At 41.9% G+C, this 22,239-nt stretch overlaps 1 protein-coding gene across 1 annotated transcript; it reads right to left on the reverse strand.

The window, feature by feature from the left end:
• Nucleotides 1-3,807: 3,807 nt before the first annotated feature.
• On the reverse strand, nt 3,808-21,849 carry LOC119285644 (nuclear cap-binding protein subunit 1). Its single transcript, XM_037564982.1, has 19 exons — nt 21,660-21,849; nt 20,524-20,583; nt 20,186-20,242; nt 19,112-19,183; nt 18,854-18,916; nt 15,095-15,271; nt 14,215-14,340; nt 14,034-14,100; nt 13,646-13,842; nt 13,238-13,308; nt 12,252-12,336; nt 10,965-11,033; nt 9,819-9,937; nt 9,358-9,496; nt 7,512-8,012; nt 5,127-5,426; nt 4,781-4,962; nt 4,329-4,440; nt 3,808-4,211 (listed from the first exon to the last, which is right to left on the reverse strand). The coding sequence occupies exons 1-19, from the start codon at nt 21,744-21,746 to the stop codon at nt 4,104-4,106; spliced, it is 2,592 nt and encodes an 863-aa protein (XP_037420879.1). The 5' UTR covers nt 21,747-21,849; the 3' UTR covers nt 3,808-4,103.
• Between the last annotated feature and the right edge of the window lie 390 nt (nt 21,850-22,239).

A 22,239-nucleotide genomic window follows, 5' to 3' on the forward strand; every position in this document is an offset into this window, starting at 1 on the left:
AAAACCAAGCAAATCCATGGATCAAATCCAACAAAACCTCATCAAACCAACAAATCACAAAAAAAATTGAGGCTATTTTTGGTGGGGAATTTTCAAAATTGGGACAAAATCAACAAAACTAGGCTAGAAAACAAAGAGGGGGGCTCCAATTTCATGATCAACCTTGCTCATGGTACCTAGATGTTGTGGGGTGGAACCCTATGGAGAAATCTTTCATGAATTGGAGGGGGAATCCCCAAGAACAAGAAGAACACAAGAGAGAAAACAAGAGGAAACACTCAATTGACTAGATCCAATCACACATATGCTAGATCCAAAAACATACAAGAGGTCACAATGATTCAGGAACAACAAAGGAAAGATACAAGATACTAGCTCATCCCAATCCTATGAGGAGATAGGTCTTGATGATCCTATGATGGGGATCCTTCCCACATGTGGGGTCTTGATATCCACAAGTGAATCTTCTCCCTTAGGAGGTCATGATCTCCTAGAGGAGTGGGTACAAGGAGCAAAGCTCACATAATCATCTCATATACTTTGCTATCCCTAACAAATGGTCTAGGTATGGAATATATAGGTGGCTGGAGGTGAGGGACGAGGTGGATGAAGAGGAGGCCCAAACAGCAATCACAGTCGTTCATCCTGTAGGGCCCGTGTGCACGGGGTAAGTTGGGCCCGTGCGCACGGGGGTCCCGTGGGCACGGTACAAGCCCGTGCGCACGGGGTGCTCTAGCACCAGCTTCCTGTGTAGTCCGTGCGCACGGGGTCTTAGAGGCCCGTGGGCACGGGGTCGCCTGGGAGGTGCAGAGTTGATCTTGTTGCACTCCTTCCTCCTTGTGGTCTTGGGGTCCTTCTCCTTGGCCTCCGGGATGCTCCCCAACTGCTTGGTGGTGGCCGTCCTCGTACCTAGTGATGCACAATGATCCATGGTGAGGTAGTAACCAAGTCCTATGGATATTTATGTAAATCTTGAAGAGGAGCGAGTTCACCTTAAATCCGGTAGGTCCACTTGGGGCTTGAGGTGCAATGAAGGTGAACATGGTGATGTCCATAGGATGCTCCGCATCATGACACGGGATTTTTCAAGGAGTCTATATTCATATGATGATTCTACACGGACAAGCATCGATTAGGAGGGTGTTGCAACTTAATTAAGCATGTTTTATTAAGGGGGACATGCGGTTATTTCCATGAAGAGACATAGTGTTTCTCTCTCACGCACACACAAAACCAATGCATCCTCTCGGGGCGTCTCCCTATAGTCAATGTGTCCCTTCAGGGGCATATATAATGTAACTTCATCATCGACAAATAACACACAGTTCCACTACTGTTCATTCTCCCTCGTTTTACATTTACATGCAACAGAACTCGGTCGCTTCCATTACGCGACATGTGTATCTGGATGGGTCATGTCGCCTTCTCCCTCCTTCAATCTCATAGCTCTCATTTCTCTCGAAGTAAATAGCATAAAACTACTATAATTCAGGCTAAGGTTCCAAAAAACTATCAATTTTTTTCCCTTGATAACTACCAAGTCTGAGGTTGGGTGTTTCAAAAAAAAACCAAAAGGCCGAGTGTTTTACAATTGATCGTGATTATGACAGTTGGGGCCGTACGTAAGAGAACTAATTGTTTGACCTTAACTGACACGTGGGGCCCACATGCCAGTGTCTCTTTCACAATTTTTTTACAGAATAACCCATATAAGTATTTTTTTAAAGCAATCAGGTCCCTATAATTATTTTTAAAAGCAATCAGGTCCATGGACATTTTAAAAGAGCAATCCGGCCATGGAGTCGTCACCGCTGCGCCGCCATGGCGCTTCGCCTAGGGTCGCGGCCGCACCTCCATGGGGCTCCGCCTGGGGTCGTCCTGCCGCGCAGCCATGGCGCTCCACCTGGAGTCGCCGCCTTCTGCCATGGCGCTCCGCCTGGGGTTGCCGCGCCGCACAGCCCTGGCGCTCCGCCTGGGGTCGCCGCCTTCTGCCATGGCGCTCCGCCTGGGGTCGCCGTGCCACCATGGGGCTCCGCCTAGAGTCACTGCCTTCTTCCATGGTGCTTCGCCTGTGATCGCCGCCACGCCGTCGTGGGTCTCCACATGTGGTTGACGCCACGCCGCCGTTGGGCTCCTCCTGGAGTCGCCACTGTCTGCCATGGCGACGCCTGGAGTCGTCGCCGCCTGCCATGGCACCGCCTAGAGTCCCATACGGATCTGTTCCTCCCCTGGCTTTGTTTTTTTAACATGTCGCTTTGATTAGTTGCTCCATGGTTGACATGTGGGCCTCACATGTCAGTTAACGGTCAAAGAAACGGTTTATTTAAGGTGAGCCTGACCTGTCATAAACCGGATCAATTCTAAATTGCATGGTCATTTGGGTTTTTTGAAACAACCGACCCCCAAGTTGGTAGTTATCAGCAAAAAATGGTAGTTTTTTGGAACCCTAACCCGAATTGTAGTAGTTTCATGCTATTTACTCTCTTGCGCACGCGCTGCATGTCCTCCTCTTCTTCCCTTCTTTCCCAACACTACTCGCAAAGCTCACCACACCATTGTTGCAAGGACAATAGCTGTTGTTGCAGGACAACCACCGCGGGCATGCACCGGTGCTTCAGAGAGCCTCCTTCCTTCTCCCACTTCTCTCCCGCCATCGACCGAGGAGCTTCCACGCCACTGCTGCAAAGACGACGGTCGGTGCTGCAAGTCAGCCCGCCATTTCACACATGAGCTTGTTGCAAGCACCATGCCCCATTGGTGCTGCAATGCAGCCTCAATAAGGTCCGTGGGGACCCAGGTTGGTTTGTTCGCCACCGTCTAACTGTGTGGCCGTGTTGCATGGACACGGCAAGCCAAACCAAGGGTCAACACTGGAGTGGTGTTACAAGTTGGCGTGAAAATGAACAAATCTGAAACTTCAACACAAAATGACCTCAATCTGGAAAAAAAATCATGAAATGGCTCTCTTTTACATGACGCCCGGGGCTAGGGCGCCATGCTAGAGAGCATGACGCCCGGGGCTAAGGTGCCATGGTAGCGACATGTAGCATGACGCCCCGGCTTAGGGCACCATGCCAAATAGCATGACGCCTTAGCCCGGGGCGTCATGCTATCTAGCATGGCGCTCTAGCTCCGGGCGTCATGCAAAAAAGGTCATTTCATGAAAAAAAAATCAGATTGAGGCCATTTTGTGTTGGAAGTTTCAGATAAGGGCCAGTTTTGTCCATTTTCACCAAGTTGGCCGACCGCAGCTTCTTGTAGGATTCACACATGCACAATCGCTGCAAACTCACCGCCGGTTTGCTATGAGCCGACGTCGTGGCTGCTACAAGCGGGTGCTAATTGCCGGCAAGCTATCGCGCTCATGAGAGCTATGAGGCACCAAGCGCGCCCATGAATGATATCTGTAACGAAAGAGGCACAATACAGATTATACTTAGAGAGCGACACCTGTGGGCGATTGCCAGAGAGGGAGGGGAGTGCAAACTGGTAGTGAGTAGTCCGCTAGGTAGTTCGGAGTAGGGGAGAGTACGCGAGGCCTGCAGTATCTAATTCTCTTGTAAATATAAAGCTAACGTACGCTTTTGGCGTACTATATAAAAACAGGGACGCTGCTTTGAAACATAGGCAGAGCGATGTCAAGGCCAACTCAATAGGGGAGGGGGGTGGGGGACAAGTGATCCTAATCAAGCGAATTGACCTCTCACCTATTCTACTATATTTTAGCAATATATCCAATAACTACCATTTGAAACCGAACCCATTTTCAGGTCTATGTACAGTCCAACTTTCCAGGCGCTCCACATGTTCAATCTAAAGGCACAACCAATGGCCCTCAACTATCAAACACCTTTTCATGTCTCAAGCAGGAGAGTTTGCAAAAAGGCTAAATACACGTCAAGATTACTCCACCCAAACTGACACCAGACAAATGAAAATGCATAGCTCCACATACACTGACCAACATAACTACCAAACAGGGAAATTCTTGGGTGCGAGTGTTGCCCACATGTCAGAATTAGTCAAGAATGTTGTTACAGCTTGTCTTTACAGGTCGTTTTCAAGACCAGGATGGTCAGGAATCAAAGCTGAGTTACAACCCTTCACTGGTTCATCTGTCTGCACAAACCGGAGAATGCGGCTTTCCGGATGAGAGGGTGAATACTCCCAACAAAAACCTCATCGTCCAACATGCCAATGTGAGACCAAATCTGCAACATATCATATGTATTTTTATATCTATTAATCAATCAGTTTATGCTCATGGAAACTTGAAATAACCAGTGATTATGAATTTATCAGTTCAAACGACCAACACCAGTAATTACCTCTGTTGCATACTGTCGAGAAAATGACTTTAGATACCCCAATGTGCATAGGCACCATTGCTCAAGCTCTCCAATAGTATAACCAGCTTCCGTATTTTCACGATTCACTTGACTGTCAAAACATAACGACAAGTTAGCAGAGGCCGTAAAACTCGTACCAGCATGTGCATCACTGCACACTGGCTAGTAAATACTGGGTTGTACGCCGATAATGGTATTAATGAGCAGGTCTTCATTCATCTATGAACCAATATCCGTTGCATTATTTCAGACTCGATTCCCAGTGAGTGTTGTGTGTTAAACACAAATTAATTATTCATAGCAAGCCCCACCACAAAATAAATGTCCACAGAAGTACAAGGTAATCTGGCTGGTTCTACAAAAATGTAAATCCAAACTTGCCAGAAGCAGTCATTCTGAAAGAAGTACTGGAAACTGTGTATTAAACTCACCTATTGTTATCTGCTCCATTTTCATTGTCTATCTCCATAGTTGCCGCTTCAGGATCACTGGCTGGAAATGTTACATTAGGATCTCCAGTGCGTAGGTTAGGAACATCTCCATCAGCAGAAACAGGTGGCAGGCGTTCAGTAAGCACATCAAGAAAGCTCTTGAATAATAACCTAAGCAATTCCTGGAAAACCAATGGCGAGATAATGGTAAGTTGATGTGAGATGCTCAAAACTCTCATAGCAAAAGCAAGTGCCACAGAAAACTTAAGTTCACAAAAATATGTATATCAAGTTATCAACAGATATGCAAGGGTTTACAGAAATAAGATATAAGAGAGTAGCATACTTTGCCTTCTTCAAGCCCCAGGGCAAGGAGAGCCTGCTTTGCGTCTAACGATTCTTCAATAGTTACTTCCTCTTCTTTTGCTTTGTCAGCAAAACCTTGAAGCCGTCTCAGCCTGCCTGGTCTTTCAGATGGCACAGGTTGGCCCTCTACGATTTCAAGTATTGATTTAGCCTCCTCCAACTCTTTGATGGCTTTTGCACTAGCCTCTTTAGCAACTTGAATACTTTTCCTCAGTGTCTGAATTTCCTTCCGAAGATCACTGATTCGATTGTATGTCTTACTAACAGTATTCCTAAGAATCTGTTAAGAGGGCATGCCAATCAGACAGATTGAACAAAAAATCATAACAAGTACTCCCTCCGTCCCAAAGTATAAGATCATTTTTTACACTATCCCTCCGTCCCAAAATATAAGATCATTTTTGTCACTAGTGTCAAAAATGATCTTATACTTTGGGACAGAGGGAGTATATTATGTGCTGCATTGGGCAGAAAAGGCTACATAGCATTAATATAACACCAAACATGCATGCATAAGGCAAAAAATATCTTTGTATGTGCCGTAAATTTCATGAGCATATAACATCCAGACACATGCAAATCTAGAGTAGACAAATCTACTATATCTAGGAGCCCCCCACTACATGATTTCTCTTCACATGCAGCCTATCCACCTCAGCAATCTGCCACGTCAACGACTCTCAACAGCCTTCCACAAAAAAATCTTCTGAGCGTAGCCCCTTCTAATTATGTGTGTTTAATATTCCTTTGCTAGCAAGTTGGTAACCACATGCAGCCCATTACTCCAAACCACATGCATCCCATTATTAGAAGGATACTACTGGAGGCAATCTTAAAAAAAGGAAACTGTTGAATTCCATTCATATGTCACGCATAATCTCTTCCCCATCATATTTTTTTGTTGAGAAGATCATCAGTGGTGTACGTCCGTTTAGACAGCCTTATCAATTAGTGTTTGATTGAATACAAGGTTGCACTTTTCCCCTTCCTCTTCCATTCCACCTCCCCTTCCTCTTCCATTTCCCCTTCCCTTCTGTAATCCCCACGTGAAACTGCTTCCTCCAGACCCTAAATAAAATTCTACCGCCGCTGTTGCAAATGGTTGTTGGCATCTTCCTCCAAATCCATGGCCGGCCAGGATCAAAGCTGCAGCATCCTCCACCTCTAAGGATTTTTTTCTCACACAGCCGTTAGGATTGCCGCACTACATGAGGTCGCCGCTGCCTTTCATCACCACCGAGGCAAGTGCGCTTGTGTGTTCATTTTTATATTCTCACTTTCCATAGATTTCCTTTATGGTGTTCCTGATGCTGTGGCTAGCTACATCATACTCCCTCCGTTTTTATTTACTCTGCATATTAGGTTTGACTGAAGTCAAACTTTGTAAAGTTTGACCAAGTTTATAGAAAAATATATAAACATTTACCATAACAAATCTATATGATGTGAAAGTACATTTAATAATGAATCTAATGGTATTGATTGATTATTGTATATGTTAATATCTTTGTTTATAAACTTTGTCAAAGTTTACAAAGCTTGACTTTGACCAAATCTAATACGCGAACTAAATAAAAACGGAGGGAGTACTAACTGGACTACATGATTAAAAAACATAGTATAGGTTGACGCAAATATTTACTTGCCGATGTCTGTCACATGTGCAAAGGAATACCCAACGCAGATTACCTAATGTTGTTGTTACATCATACTAACTGAACGATCAAAAAAAATAAAACAGGTTGATGCAAACATTTACTTGCAGAATATATAGCTCACCATATCCTTATTCGTTGACTCAAAATATTTACTTTATCTTTGCCTTCTCAGGGCTTGGCACCAATAAAACATTACTTTCCTTGCCAAAACAGCTTCATGTATGGGATGTGTTATTTTATTCATTTTGTCCTCTACAGAATCCACATAGGACATAACATGCCATAAATATAGGTGCGCAAATTGCAGGATACGCACGTAAGATATCCTAACAATTTGCAATTTTATTTCTGAATTCTTTCTGGTCTATCATTTATTTTCATGCCATCATTTATTTTCATGCTCACACTGATTATCATAGCCTTTAATTTCTTCTGGGTTATTCTTGCTCAGTATACCAAACTAAAGGGTGGTTATAAATGATTCAAGATGGCTCTCTTCGTATGATTTACCTACTTTTGCTATGGACTTCCTTTAACCTTTAATTTATATTTGGTAGTTGTACAAAATGCATAATTTAGGTTGTTAGCACTACAAGTATACCAATGTGATTCTATGGACCTCCTAAAAATTAATCAAAAAAGATTGATTGCTACAAAATCCAGCAGCAACGCGCAGGGTATCTTCTAGTATGAGGATAAGAATTTACCTCCCATGGACGATCCGACACATGAAATTGATCGACATTAGCAGGAGAAAAAACCCACTTGACTATAGCCAAGTTGGAAATTAAGCGATAACCCATCATTCTATCAATAGCTATAGCAGTCATCTGGGTACTGTTCTTCCAGTAAGCACTGACTTCATCCATCAACAATAACTGCATTTCCTCATCTGGGCACAGTTTGGAAATTATTTGACCATATCTCTCCAAAACAGTGATAAGATGGGTGAAACTTTTTGAACCAATGTCAAGAAGTGTCTGACTAACAACATCAACTGCGAATTTGGCCCCATTTGCAGGAACTATTTGTTCCTCAACCCACAAAATAATATCACGTGTAGTCTTCCTTCCTCTAACCATGCTAACAAGTTCCTTGGATAGCCTGTGGCCTTCGGTGCTTTCTTTGCTTTCATCTGTATGATATCTGAAATTAGGACCAGCTTTTGGGGGTAACAACCCTTCTAACTCAGCAGCATCTTCAATACTCTGCAAAACAATAAAGGCAATAAATTCAATTCAAATGACCATTTCCAAACCACACAACAATTGAGTAGAAGGATATACAAATATAAAGCAAAAAAGGTCCTTTTTACTCCCCTGAAGTATTTGCCCCATCTATTTCTTGGTTCAGTTTTCTCCCCCAAAGTTTCAGTTACCATTTACTAAACCGCCTACTCTGGTTTCATATTGTGGTTTTGCTGACGTGGGCAATAAGTACACAAGACTCAGAGCTGTGGACAAAAAAGAATGCATACATGGATGGGGACATCGTTCCAGAAAACACAGACAACGAGGAACGCCATGGCCATGGATGCTGTTAAACTGGAACAAGGAAAATGCCGTTAAGCTAAAGTAGTGGTTGCACACGCAACAAGCCAACAATGCTCTTCTGTGAGCAGGCAGGCAACTGAGTTTAACCAGGCACGTGAATTAGGTACTGATAAAGTCAAGGGCATGATACACATGCCAGGTTCATATGTCATCCGGATGTAATAAACATGATGGGAGAACAATTTTGTGGAAATGATTGAGGGTGAAGAAGATTGAGGATGCAATATGAGCAAAGGCAACGAGAGGCACACAATATTGGACAAAGATGTATGTCAGCACGACTATTGGTTGGGCAGAGTTCAATGGCCACTCTGGACACGGCCAAACAAGTCGTCCCGTCTCAGCCAGTAGTCACCTCCCAGTCACAGATCTCATCGCTCGTGCTCACTTCCCACCTCTTTACTAATGGGTGAAGCGTCTCTTGAGCAGGATCACGATAGGTGTAGAGTGCACGACGGGAAACAAAGGGAACTACCACGGCTATTGATAAATGAGCAGTTATTGTCCCCCTACTTCGGCACATGGTGCTCGAGACCATTGGTTCCACGGCAATAGATTTGGTGCAGCTGCTTGGTGGATGCACATGCTACCACTCTTGGCTGCGAGGAGCAGATGAGCTTGGTACAAAATAGAAAGATATGGGCAGAAGGGGTGAGAAATAAAGACAGAAGGAACAAAGGTTGAAGAAGATATTGCAGTTGGCAGATTGGCAGGATCTTGTGTGATTTTGATGATGTCATTGTTCATGTATGATGCCACGTGGCAGAACCATTCCACATCAGTCAAACAAGAGTCTGAAACTAGGGTAAGGGGTTAAACTCGAGGAGAGTGAACTGAACCAAAAATATAGATCAGGGGGTTATCCGATCAACTGTAATACTTCAGGGTAGTAAAAAGGACCTTTTACCAAATCAAAGTGGCAAGGCATAAATCTAACACAAAACAATAAATTGTAAAAAAAAACTCCTTATTGAAAAGGAATGTCTCATATGTCACTAACCTGCTTGATTTTCTCGAAATAGGACAACCGAATTTCCCTTTCTAGTACTTCTTGGACAAAAACACGTTGTGGAGCCCACTTTGGTAGGCCCTTCACATTGGCCCACTCCTGCCAAGGCCAAATGAATTGAAAATTTGACCTGCGTAGGCAGATAATGTCATTAAGATTTAGCAGTACAAGGTTGCAGTTTGTTTTCAGTGCTACAGGAGATCAAACTTGTGAAAAGAAAATTTATGTTCTGAAACCAATTGGTTTCAAAGCTATACTAGCATTGTATGTAACGTTTTATGGATTTTTTTAAGCAGTAGCAGAAGTGGGTCATCATTAGGATATTGAACATCGAGAGGAAGAGTAGCAATAGCCAATAGGCTGCAGTAAGAGGTTCCAACAAACTCATACTAGGCCAAATAAACAAAGCAGGAACACTCGTGAACAAAACAAATACATGGCAATGAACTTACAAATGATGTGAAAACCATAGGATAAGTCTGGTGCGGCACTCTGTATCCATGTTACTTATTCTGTCAAAAAGAGCATGTACTGCTGCTACCACCACAGATGGAAATGCAGCTGGCAAAGCCTGAAGATATGTTAAGATAATTAGACTCGGTCCACTCATCCTCAAGGAAGAAAGTAAAACAATTTTCTTTTATGGGAAGGAAAAAAGGTAAAACTGTAACCAGCCGGTTTCTACGGGAGGTTGCACGCGAACCATGTGTTGCCTATTCTCTAAATGTTGAACAAAGACATCCAGAACACTTGGTAATGGTATGGTGTTGATGTGATAAGTGGTGTCCCGATCTTTGGGCGAGAGGATAAATAACGATTTGTGGTGATGACCCTGATGGTCCAGGTATCAACTCAACAGACTAGTAAATGTCGCAATCAGGTGAGTTGACAGACGTGAAAAGTGTAACATGCATCCTATATATGACATATCCAAAGCTTATGTTGTTTAAGTAGCCAACTCACTAATAGACAGCTCAATTATTTTTCTAGGACTCAGATTTGCTATGAAACCATACAGAAAATTGATTACTTCGTGATTACCTTAGCTCGTGGAAGCTTACTTGCAAATAAGTAAATACACTGAACCTATCAATTTGAGGGTGCTACACTTAACATCCACATCTACGTTGATTATATGGTTCAAAGATCTAGAGCAGATCTACATTCGCATTTCACAGGCAGAAATTATGGCATCAATAGTTTACCAAAAATAAAAGGTGTAATGGTATAGATGAAAACATAAGCAAGTATGGAATGGGAATCTGGTATGCAGATAGATCATAACAATATCATTCTTTCGAACACAAATAGTAAACAGTATGTTTAAGTATGTTATGAATGAATCATAAGTGTCCTATTGACGAAACAAAGGAACTGTGGTTTCACAACTGTGCTCATCATAACCATACAATTATGTAACAGAATTTTGGTCAACCCATGCACCAAAATCTGCATGGCCATGATAGAACTCAAGGAGTATTTAGGTCTGCTGATGTGCTCATTAACAATGATGTATTTTTAAATCTCACATTGCATACTGGTCTCATCACCACACAAAATATCAGCTAAACAGTCTCAAAGCATTAAAGAAGAACTACCTTGCAAAGATCGATGATAACCAATGTATAGTAGATTGGCCTGAAAGGTGGATTCGGCAGCAATAGTAGCTGCAGAATATCAATATGTCATAAGAAAAGATTCATTTTTATTTGACAAGTATACTCGCTATAATGGATAATGGAGAAAAAATGCATGCATAAATATTGCACTAGGTATCCTAACTATATCTTTATAAAAATATAGCGGTAACTGTTAAGACTGTTAGTGTCTATAATCCATCAGAACCAGGATACAACTTGGTATCATAAAGCCCAGAACCAACACCTCAGATAAAATGCAAAAATAGTTGGCACGCTACCAATCAAGACAGTATTCCAAGGAATTTTAAAATTCAGCTACTAAATAGAAAACAGCCTGAAGAGTCACAATTTGGATTTATTAATAACCAAATTCATGCCGGCCATGTCTTCTTTTTCTAGTATTGTGAAATACATGTATAATTGCCCCAAACAATATTAGTAGATCAATATGAAGACAGAAATGGCAAACTGGCAACTATTCGGAAGGAACACTCAAGGGTTTAACTTTAGTACCTAAATGAGTGATTTTGTCCTTCTTTATTAATATACATGTACATTAAACTCTGCTGAAACTATTGCACGGAAGTAATACACTTGTTCAGAGATACTCATGGCAGGTTGAAGTTTTCCAGCCAGCTTTTCTAGGTTTATCATCATTATATTTCAGAATACCACGGATAGTTAAACAATGTTAGCAAGATAATGATCTAAGGTAGGATCATTTTTGTATGACAAGGTCAGTTCGTTGAGCCGCCCATAATTGTATAAGATCATAAAAATTCATATACTCTATAAAGGGAAATATATATTGGGAAAAGCAGAAAGCTAGACACAAATATTGGATCTTGAACAAAATTTGCGAACTTAGGTGAACTTATTCATGTTGGTCAGCTGGACGTAATTTTTCAAACCTTACTCAATATAAACTATGTGTTACTACCACAATAATATCTCCAAACTAATCCACAATTAGCTCAGATCAGCACACCCAAACAATCGGTCATATTCAGCAGATCCACTGGAAATGCTTGGGCGAAACTCAACACATGCACCAAGAAAAGCAAGGTTTACTACCCATTTCATTGTGGTTAAGTTAAATCATTGCCATACAAGAAATTTAGAGTGGAACATGAAGATTCACTTCTGCAACAACTAAAGATAACAGTTCACTTAACATGAAGGCAGACATGCAGAAACTAGTAATAATAGTCTAAAACACACGTAATAAAGATAGTTCAGAAATACCTGTGAAAATATGGTCTCAGCCATCAGGTATTCATACCGAAAAGACACAGGAAGGCTGACCAAATAAAACGCACATTCTTTGCGACTGTCTTTCAAAGAAAAATATAACCATGATAGAATTAGTAAGAGAACCAAAATAATACAATTCAGCAGGCAAATATTAACACAAAATTCAACAAATTTTCCCGTGATGGGCATGAGAAAAGTTGTCAACCCTAATTATTGTCTTCAAAATGATATTTCCGCATGCTAGCAGCAAAGTAAAAATGTCACACTTGAGTTAGGCAACTTCACCAAAGATTTAGCCATGCACAGGGGTGTGTGGAAGTTAGCTATCCACGTGCCAGAACCATGACTTAGTTTCGATATATTACGGGTTTCAACCCTAGCCTACCCCAAATTGTTTGAGACTGAAAGGCTTTGTTGTTGTAGTTTGTTTGTTGTTGAGTTAGGAACTTTGACATTGTTAGGCTTGTGCTTAGTTCTTTCCAGAACCTTTGGCTTGGCATGATACACTTTATTACCCCTATACCCTATTTGATGCCACGTGTGTGGCAAACAACTTGTTCGTCACAACCGTGGTTGCCACACTGTTGGGAGAAATTTACAGCAAGGTGCTGTAAGTAATAAAACAGGATTAGTTCTAGCAAAAATAAAACAGATGTTAGAACACCTCCACTGCATACTTTGGGAGCAAGGTTTATAGACCAAAATTCTAGAGCTTAACAAGAGATGATAGACAAAAGCAACACATCCAAATACAGCCAATTTTGTTAACCAAGGAGAGAACATAAGACTCAGCACTACGAAGATAGAGAACACCAAATTTATTCACATTAAGGACTGACAAGCAAATCCAATGAGTACATGGTGTCAGCAATGTCATGCATGAACAACTTAACAAACAGATGTCTGACATCTAACAATCGCAGCTTTTGTACAAGTGTCAAACACACTAATAGAACTGAGAAAAAATTGTAACTGACCATCCATTGAAGAAAAGCAGCACATCCAATATGTATTCCTCAACAACAAAACGGTCTACAGGTTGCATATTCTGTAAGAAAATGATAGCTGATTAGGGCTCATAAGTATATATATAAATAGGTGAACTTTGCAACATAAAACCAAGTAATAGCGAATTTCATGTAGTTAACATGCATTACAAAAAATACAGCAATGAAAATATTAAATGTAACAATGATCAATGGACTAGAACATAGCATAAAGGTGTCTGCCTCATAATAAGTATATAAACAGGTGAACTTTGTAACATAAAACCAAGTAATAGCGAATTTCATGTTAGTTAACATACGTTACAGAAAAGACAGTGATGAAAACATTAAATGTAACAATGCTCAATGGACTAGTATATACATAAAGTTGCGATTTACCTCAGCTTTATTTGTTGGAAATATATGGAGCCTACGAAGCCTTTGAGGATACTTTAGATTGGCTTCATGCTTCTCTTGCCCTTTTAATATCTCAGAAGATGACATCGTGAAAGTAGGCGGTGGGCAACTAACTGGGTGGAAACGGTGAGATTTTCCAACTACTAACTGAGCTTCAAACGACAAGTAAGGTTTTGGAACTGCGAGGGGCAATTAAACAGAATGCAAAACAAATTAAGAAACTGCACATTTGGAATTACGTATACAGTCCTGAGCTGGATAAAGAAGAAGTTATCTTATCATTCAACACTATACTGCTTGAATATTAAAACTCAACAGCGTATTATTTCAGTAAGAAATCGTGTGTATTTTATATCATGTAATGACATACCACTTTTAACCTTCCATCCATTACGAGAAAGAAGTTGCATATGCTCCCATAGATCTTCCATGAAATCCTACAAAGAATATAAGTTACTGAACTGATCAAAATATCATAAAAGGAGTTAAATGGATCGGAATTCAGGAAATAAACCAGTGTAAGGTTCAGACATTCAAGAAATTGCCAGTACCTTCTTATTGGGAGAGTTGCCTTCATCCGTCTCGAAGACTGAGAAGGCAATATCATCAAAATGCCTTCTGATGCTTATGTAAGACTGTATACCAACCAGAACCCTCTCGAGTTCATCCGGGACTTGCTGCATGTCAGAATTCATCAGTGTATTCTACCACCGATTCATGTCTGCAGAATTTTCTAATACACAATTCAAGAATGGGAGTACATTGTAGGAGCCTATAACTTTGCATTGCAACAATAATTTGGTGGGGAGTACCCCACCCACCCCCAGAATGTAAATGTGGCTCATGCATTCTTCCAGAAGGTCTAAGCAATCATGGCTAATGTTCATTTTATGGTGCAGACACATACAAACTTTCAAGGTCAGTGGGTACTCATATGCACAAGTCTTGCTACTTACTAGAGGAGCAGTGTCCCTATTTCACTTCTTGAAAATATGTTGGGATGCTTATAGTGCAGCTTTCAAATAGATGACGGAATGATATAGAGCAACATTAGAAAATAATGAAGATACCCTTCTAAAGATCAAAAACTAGAAAAGGTGCATGAACACTAATTATTAAGATGTGCAAAATAGCAGTGCCAGCGTAACAGAGGCATTCAAATTGAACCGCACATACTACAAAAAAGGGGAGTAATCAAAGTAGCTTAATAAAGCCAATGGGGGTTCATACAAGCAGAGAACAAGAATCATGTGTTGCTGCTAAAGCAGTCAAATTGGACACCAAAGGTAATGCATGACCATAAATAAAAGATATTACTCATATAAATAGAACAACCATTATTCTCTGACTTAAATGAATAACCGTCTCACAATAAACAAGATCCAGATATAATAAAGATTAAACAGTACCAGAATAGTTTAATAGCATTACCTCGAACAATTCTGAACCACCCCATGGAAGGGAAGCCAAAATACAATAAACATAAAAATCAGCACGTGGTTGCCAAGAAGCATTTCCAGCATCCTCATCCAATATAGTTGCAGCAGATGATAAAAGTGTCTCGTATGTCTCAATAATGGAATTTGGGGATATAACTTTGCTGCACATCTACAAAACACACACACACACACATTCTACAGTTACAAGAAGAAAAGGTTGAAACAACAGAAACACTACAAATTGCCTCGTCTATACAGCGCAAAATACAAGAAAAAAATTCTACCATGAAAGGAAGGAGGACAGAGAGAAATCTCTCGACTCTTTTCAAGAACAAAGCAAAAGCATTCAGAATCAACTTGTTGTTGTTAGGAAATATGCAACTTGTATTTCCAGGTGGCCATAAGCCAGTATATATGCACGTACAGATGTGGTACAATATGCAGAAAACCCCTTAATAAAAAGGGGAACGCGGCTAAATATATATAACTCTAACACCCCCACCCCCCTCTAAAACTCATGGTGGATCAACGAGTTTGGAGAGATAGAAGCCGTGCTTTGCTTTAGTCTGGGCCTTCGTAAAGAAATCCGCCAACTGTAACTCGGAAGGCACATACTGAAGAGCAATAACCAGATCCTGCAAACCAGCGCGCACAAAAGAAGCATCAACACCAATATGTTTGGTGAGCTCATGCTTAACAAGGTCACGGGCAATACTAATAGCACTTGTACTGTCAGACAAGAGCAGAGTAGGTGTAGTGATAGAAACATCAAACTCCTGAAATAACCACCGTAACCAAGTCACCTCTGCCGTCAAAAGAGCCATAGCTCACGACTCAGCCTTTTCTTCCTCTTCAGGACAATGAGAGAACCACCAACAAAAAAACAGTAAGCAGAAAGCGAACGGCAATCTAAGGGATCACTAGCTCACATAGCATCTGAATAGGCCTGATGTTGTAATGAACTGGAGCGGGGAAAGAACAGATGGTGAGAGATCATGCCACAAAGATAATAGAGAACACGAAGGAGGTGACTATAGTGAACCAAAGTGAGAGCAGAGACAAACTGGCCCAAAATATGGACAGGATAGAAGATATCTGGACAAGTGATAGCTAGATAGACAAGACTCCCAACAAGATGACGATAACGCGTCGGATCAGACAAGGGGTCACTATCAGTAGCACGGAGATGAACATTGAGATCCATGGGAGTCTCAACAATGCGATAATCAGTAAGAGCAGCACAAGCAATAAAATCTTGGGTATACTTTTCTTGGGAAGTAAAAAAGGCATCAGAGGTAGAAGAGACCTCAATCACAAGAAAATAGCTAAGAGGGCCAAGATCGGATATAAGAAACTGCTCACTAAGGCGTGCCTTCACAAAGGCAATATACTCGGGGTCATCGCCAATGATGATCATGTCATCAACATATAGAGGAAGAGTCCGACCACGAGCAGAAAGGTGGACAAACAGTGCAAGATCATGAGCACACGCTAAAAAACCAGCAGCAGTCATCACAGAGGCAAAATGTTCAAACCAGGCGCGAGGGGCTTGCTTAAGGCCATAGAGAGAGCGGCGAAGATGGCAGACCATGCAGTCAGGAACAAAATACCCAGGCAGTGGTTGCATGTAAACCTCCTCACGCAACTCACCATTAAGAAAGGCATTCTTAAACAATGGTCATATGGGCCACAGGAGCAAAAGTCTCATTGTAATCACAACCATGCTCCTGCTGGAAGCCACGAGCCACAAGACTAGCTATGTAGCGCTCAACAGAACCATCGGAGCGAGTCTTAACCTTATAGACCCACTTACAAGTGATGGGACAAACACAGGGAGGAAGAGAAACAAGATCCCACGTGTCGGTGCCTGCCATTCCAAGCTGTCATTTGGGATGAACAACAGCATCACGATAAGAAGTCGGCTTAAGAAAACCAAGGCGGTCAACAGGCGGAAGCAGACGAGGACGCAAGCCATAAGTAGGATGAGACGAGGAACATGGCACATCAGAAGTAGATGGCACATTAGTAGACACATCCACAACATACAAACGGCGAGTATAGAAGTGAGGAAAAGATGGAAAAATACGAGGAGGAATCACCGGAATAAACTCAGGTGATGGAGATGGGGAAGCCACCGGTGATGAAGGTGTAGAATCCTGTGATAAGTGAGGTGACGAAGCCATAGGAGATGGCGGCATCAAATATGCAATAGTTGGAGAATCAGGAGCAGTAGGACAGATGGACAAGGGCTCAACAGGATTGATAGGAGTGTCATGAAAAGTGAGGACTAAGATATCCTCCACTGAAAAGGTCGAGGAAGATGGACATGATTAGAGGAACGAGACTCATCAAAAGTCACATCCCGAGAAATACACATCTGACGACCTACAGGTGGGGTGGGACAACACACAGCGGAGCTTCAAGCTCGTACGAGCCAACGGGCTTTGACCTGATACAGGGCCAACTCGATCCGGAGAGGAGGCACACCAGAAGGGTCGGGCAGCACACAACAAGCGGATCGAACAGCGCACGCGGTCAAACGCAAAGCCGGCGAGGAGCACGTGTTGGCATGGGCCGTGTTTGCGGAAGGCACAGACGGCGCATTGGTGGAAGGTTGCTTGGCCAACTTGACGAGCGGGCGAGATACGCAAGAGGGCGGAACAACGACGGCAGGAGGCGCGCATGGAGAATAGGCGGACCGGTGGCCGGCGTGAGAGAAGGAACAACGGCTGCCGGCAAGGGAAAGGTAGCGGCGGTGCACGAGACAGGATCGGAAAGAGCACAAGTTGAGCATGCGGGGAAAAAACTAATGCTCTAATACCATGTTAGGAAATATGCAACTTGTATATCTAGGTGGCCATAGGACAACATATATACACGTACACAAGTGTGGTACAATACAATATGCAGAAAACCCCTTAGAGAGCGAGGAAAATACAAAGGGGAAACAGTTATAAGCTCTCAATACAGGGAGCAATAGGAGATATCAGAGCCTAACATAAGGATGATATCGCGCAAACCAATATGCTGACCAAATGCAAGTTCTACAATCATAAATTATACAAATTATGATATAAATCATAAAAAAACATATCTCTAGACTTGTACTGCTTCAGTTTCTGGGCTGGAGAAGCCGAAGCTACACAAATAAGCCATAACTAACATGCATGCAACACTACTGCCTTAAAGATCGTATGATTCTTAGAGGATGCAACTACTTAGGATTTTTTCCCTATAGAGGCCCGTTTGATTATACGAATGAAGTTAACGAATTTGTATGGATTGCTTTCCTGTGCCCGTAATTCTATAGGAATTTGACATCCACTCCGTCTTCTTTTCTACTGATTTGCTTAGTAACCAAGGAAGTTTTCCTATGTCCTACACAAACGACTACCCTGCAGCTTTCCTATGTTTTGCAATCATCAGTTTTGCACTTGCATTCCCATCGAAATCCTGTGTTTCATTCCTACAATCCAAAGAGACCTTGCAACTATTATTTCCCTCAGAACAGCACCCTTCCCAATTTTATCATATAGTTATTCGTACTTCTAGTTTAGAATTACACATGACTAGTGTAACAGGAAGAGACTAAACACCTTTAGCACTGCTCGATTATTCATGAACATGTGTTGCCAATATAACATGTCAATATGTCAGGTATGACATATTCAAGAATCACAAGTTGGGACACATGGTAGCAGCTAGAAAAGGATGAGCAAGAGAATCAACCCAAAACTACTACATAACTTACCAGGCCACAGAGAAACCGCAGCAATATCCTGATCCTATCACGGTTTTCAGTATGCAAAGCATCCTGCAATTACAATGAGTCATTACAAGGCTAGGATGATCTTAAGAGGGACCAAAGTTGGCAAAAAGAAGTCCAGTGGCATAATAAGTCAATAATGCTGGAATATAATCATAGAGAACATTTCTCCAGTTGAACAAGGGGGGAGAAAGGATTAACAGATGCTGCCATGCTCTGTGATGTAGAAACAAAGATTCACACCTGTAGGTTTGCCTGTGTTGCATCCACGATACCCTTGGCAAAATCTTCATTTTCTAAATTTATCAAACCTATCTGACATTACAAAAGAACAAAGCAGAACCATCACAACGATTTAGTTCAATTAAATAAGAGAGATCATATAGCAGCATCTTGTTCTTAAAACATGTAGCTCAAAAATTAATTTAATGTGAGATTACAAAGTTAGGTACATAAGGTATTAAAACCAACTGCCATAAATAAAGACCAGTTCTTTATGGAAGATAACTGCTCAAATACAAAATTACTGTGCGTCCATTTTTTTGCGATTAATTCATCATTTGACCTAAAACAATAGACATACCCTCCTCTCACGAATAGATGCACATAAGAATACGCCAACAGAATAAAATCGTAGAAGTATTGGCAAACGGCTGGACATCATCGCCCACCATAGCATACACGGTACCGCGGGGATCAAGAGACCACAATTGATCTCTGTTTATTTATAAGTAGCAGGTTTGTTGCACAACACATGTGGAAATAATGAAAAGATAGTATGTTTGCATTGGCATGGCAAGCTTTGCGTGGGAGAGGATATATAAATGAGCAGTCATACATGAGCACTAGAATAATCAAAATCCTACCCACAGATTAAAAAATAACATGCAGATCATGTGTAAACATGATAAGACCTAGGCCAACAGAATATGAGCCAAAGCATATGTGAACTTCAAAGTTCACTCACAATGTAAAGTCACCAATCATATAGATCACATTTTAGATCAGGGTTACAAACTATAACTGTGGCGTATATGACCAAACTGTACGCTTGTACAGGGCCATGTTTTGTTTCATAAGTCCAACCAGAAACTCAAAACTATAAATATGCATAGTAGATATATGTTGTTTATAATGCTGATATACATGCTGCTTCCCTCTTTGTTACAGAAATAATAAGGACATTCAAAGCATGAGCAACAAGTCAAACATGTATTGAGATTCAATAAGAACTTCAAATGATCCACGAGTAATATTTATGAAAGAAGACAACATAAATTAGCAGAGTGTATAGGCTTCATAGAAATAGCTGCATACCAAAACTCCAAAGAAAGGAATCTTGTGAGGTAATTGTTCTGCACACTGAAGGAGAAACTGCTTGGACAAAGGTACATTTAGTTAGCACCTCAAATAAATTCAGATATAAGATGGCGATATGTATCGAAGGCATTGAAGAGGTAAGCAAATGCTACAGGATGCAGCATGTAGGATCCATACTCCACGTTTTTTTCTTTGAACAATGTCTGAGAAGGAACCAATTAAGCACTAATGCTTCTTCGTAGAATTAAAACTATAGATTATCAAAAGATAGCCAGATTGGAATAGTAAAAGCACAATAATATGAACAAACACAGAGTAGAATGTTGGACACCAACCTCAAAAATATCATCTTTGGAGTGTTCATATTCACGAGAAAGCACATTGTAACAGATTTCCTGTGAAGCCAATGCTTGGTCAGAACAGGTGCGAAAGAAACATGGCATGATAGATGAAAAAATGCAACATTCTATTCAGACCATTGTGCGTTAGTTGGAACAACTGCGATGTTGTAAATATTGACAAACAATCACAGGAAAAATGTGTGTGTCTATGAACTTGCTTGGAACCCTTTAGTAATCATTTGATTGAAACTGCATTTTGCAATAAATCAGGATTATACCTAGAGATGGGTAATCTTCATCATTACATACTACTATCCAATAGTACCACAATTTCACTTATCTTAGAGGGCATGTTCAACTAGAAACAGGATAAAGTGACAAACGATTTATGTCGCTCTTAACATAATAATAACCCTGGAACTATCCTAGGATTATTGTAACACCAATATGTAGTCATAGGATATTAGGATGTGTTTGGTTTGAGCTCGGGCTTGTCCAACAAACAAATTTGGCCAAGGTTCTGTTTGCCCATGAATTGGCCAGTGTTGGGAAGAAAAATGTACTAGAGTAGGCAAAGGGGAATTGGCATGCCCAAAAGTTGGCAACCGTCCAAACAAGGTCCAAACTTTTAGTCATGGCCAGAAATTGAATTGTGACAGCAGATGTGCAACACTGCAAGCAGACAAGTTCCTAAGGCACTAGTAGTACGTCGCAACCCAAGTTTGGTCTCTATCATATTGAGCCAACTTGCTGTATCTAAATGCAAGAAGCAGATCCAACGGCCTGGGAACCAAATCCAACTGTTGAGAGCGACGATACTAGATTGGCAGGAATGAGATGACGAAAGCAAAGGCTGCAAAGCTTTTGGATAATTAAGAACAGGCAGGGAACTGTAGGCGCCCTAGAACAATAGTGATTAAAAAAGCACTAGCACCCCATCCGGAGTCACACCGTGATGTGTTGTTTTTTAATACTGCCAGCCAGGTTGGCACATTGAGAGCCGCCGCGATACCAATTCCACTCCGCACCCCCAATACCAAGAGCTGAGTGTTCCGCACAGAGAACTGTGACCGGTGGCTAGGGTTTTGAAGGGGTGGCGATGTGGGAGGGAGAGGGGTAGGGGAACTCACGATGTGCTCCTTGTGGTCGGCGGTTCCCCCGTACTCGGGGCACCTGTCGCCGATGCGAAGCAGCAGCGTCCTCCAGCCAGCGCTCATGGCGGCGGTGGCGGTGGCGGTGGCGGAGAGAGAGGTGCCGGGTGCGGGCAGGAGGCGACTCGGGTCGAGGGTTTTGGTTTCGGTCGGTGCGCGGGGGTTTGGCTCTGTGGGAGGCTGGTTAGTGTGGATTTGGCACAAGGACATTTACCATTGGACGGTCTCTGTGGGAGGCTGGTTAGTGTGGATTTGGCACAAGGACATTTACCATTGGACGGTCCAAATCTTACGATGACGGTCGCCCAAACATACTCTAAGGGCTCATTTGGTCGGATAAACATGGGCTGATTTGGCCCGGGGCAGCAGACAGCGCCATTTGTTTTTGTTTATTTTTTTAGAATTAGACAGCGTCATTTGGTGACCCGCAAAGGGGAAAGACCCCTGGCCTTTCCCCGGCCCATCCTGAGGATAGCTCGCCCGTTGTCGATAGACCAAGGAGAAAACCCTCGACTGCTCGCTCTCTCGCGACCGACCAGGCGTCGTCGACCAAGATCCA

The sequence above is a fragment of the Triticum dicoccoides genome, chromosome 4A, assembly GCF_002162155.2.
Source record: "Triticum dicoccoides isolate Atlit2015 ecotype Zavitan chromosome 4A, WEW_v2.0, whole genome shotgun sequence".
Lineage (NCBI taxonomy): Eukaryota > Viridiplantae > Streptophyta > Magnoliopsida > Poales > Poaceae > Triticum > Triticum dicoccoides.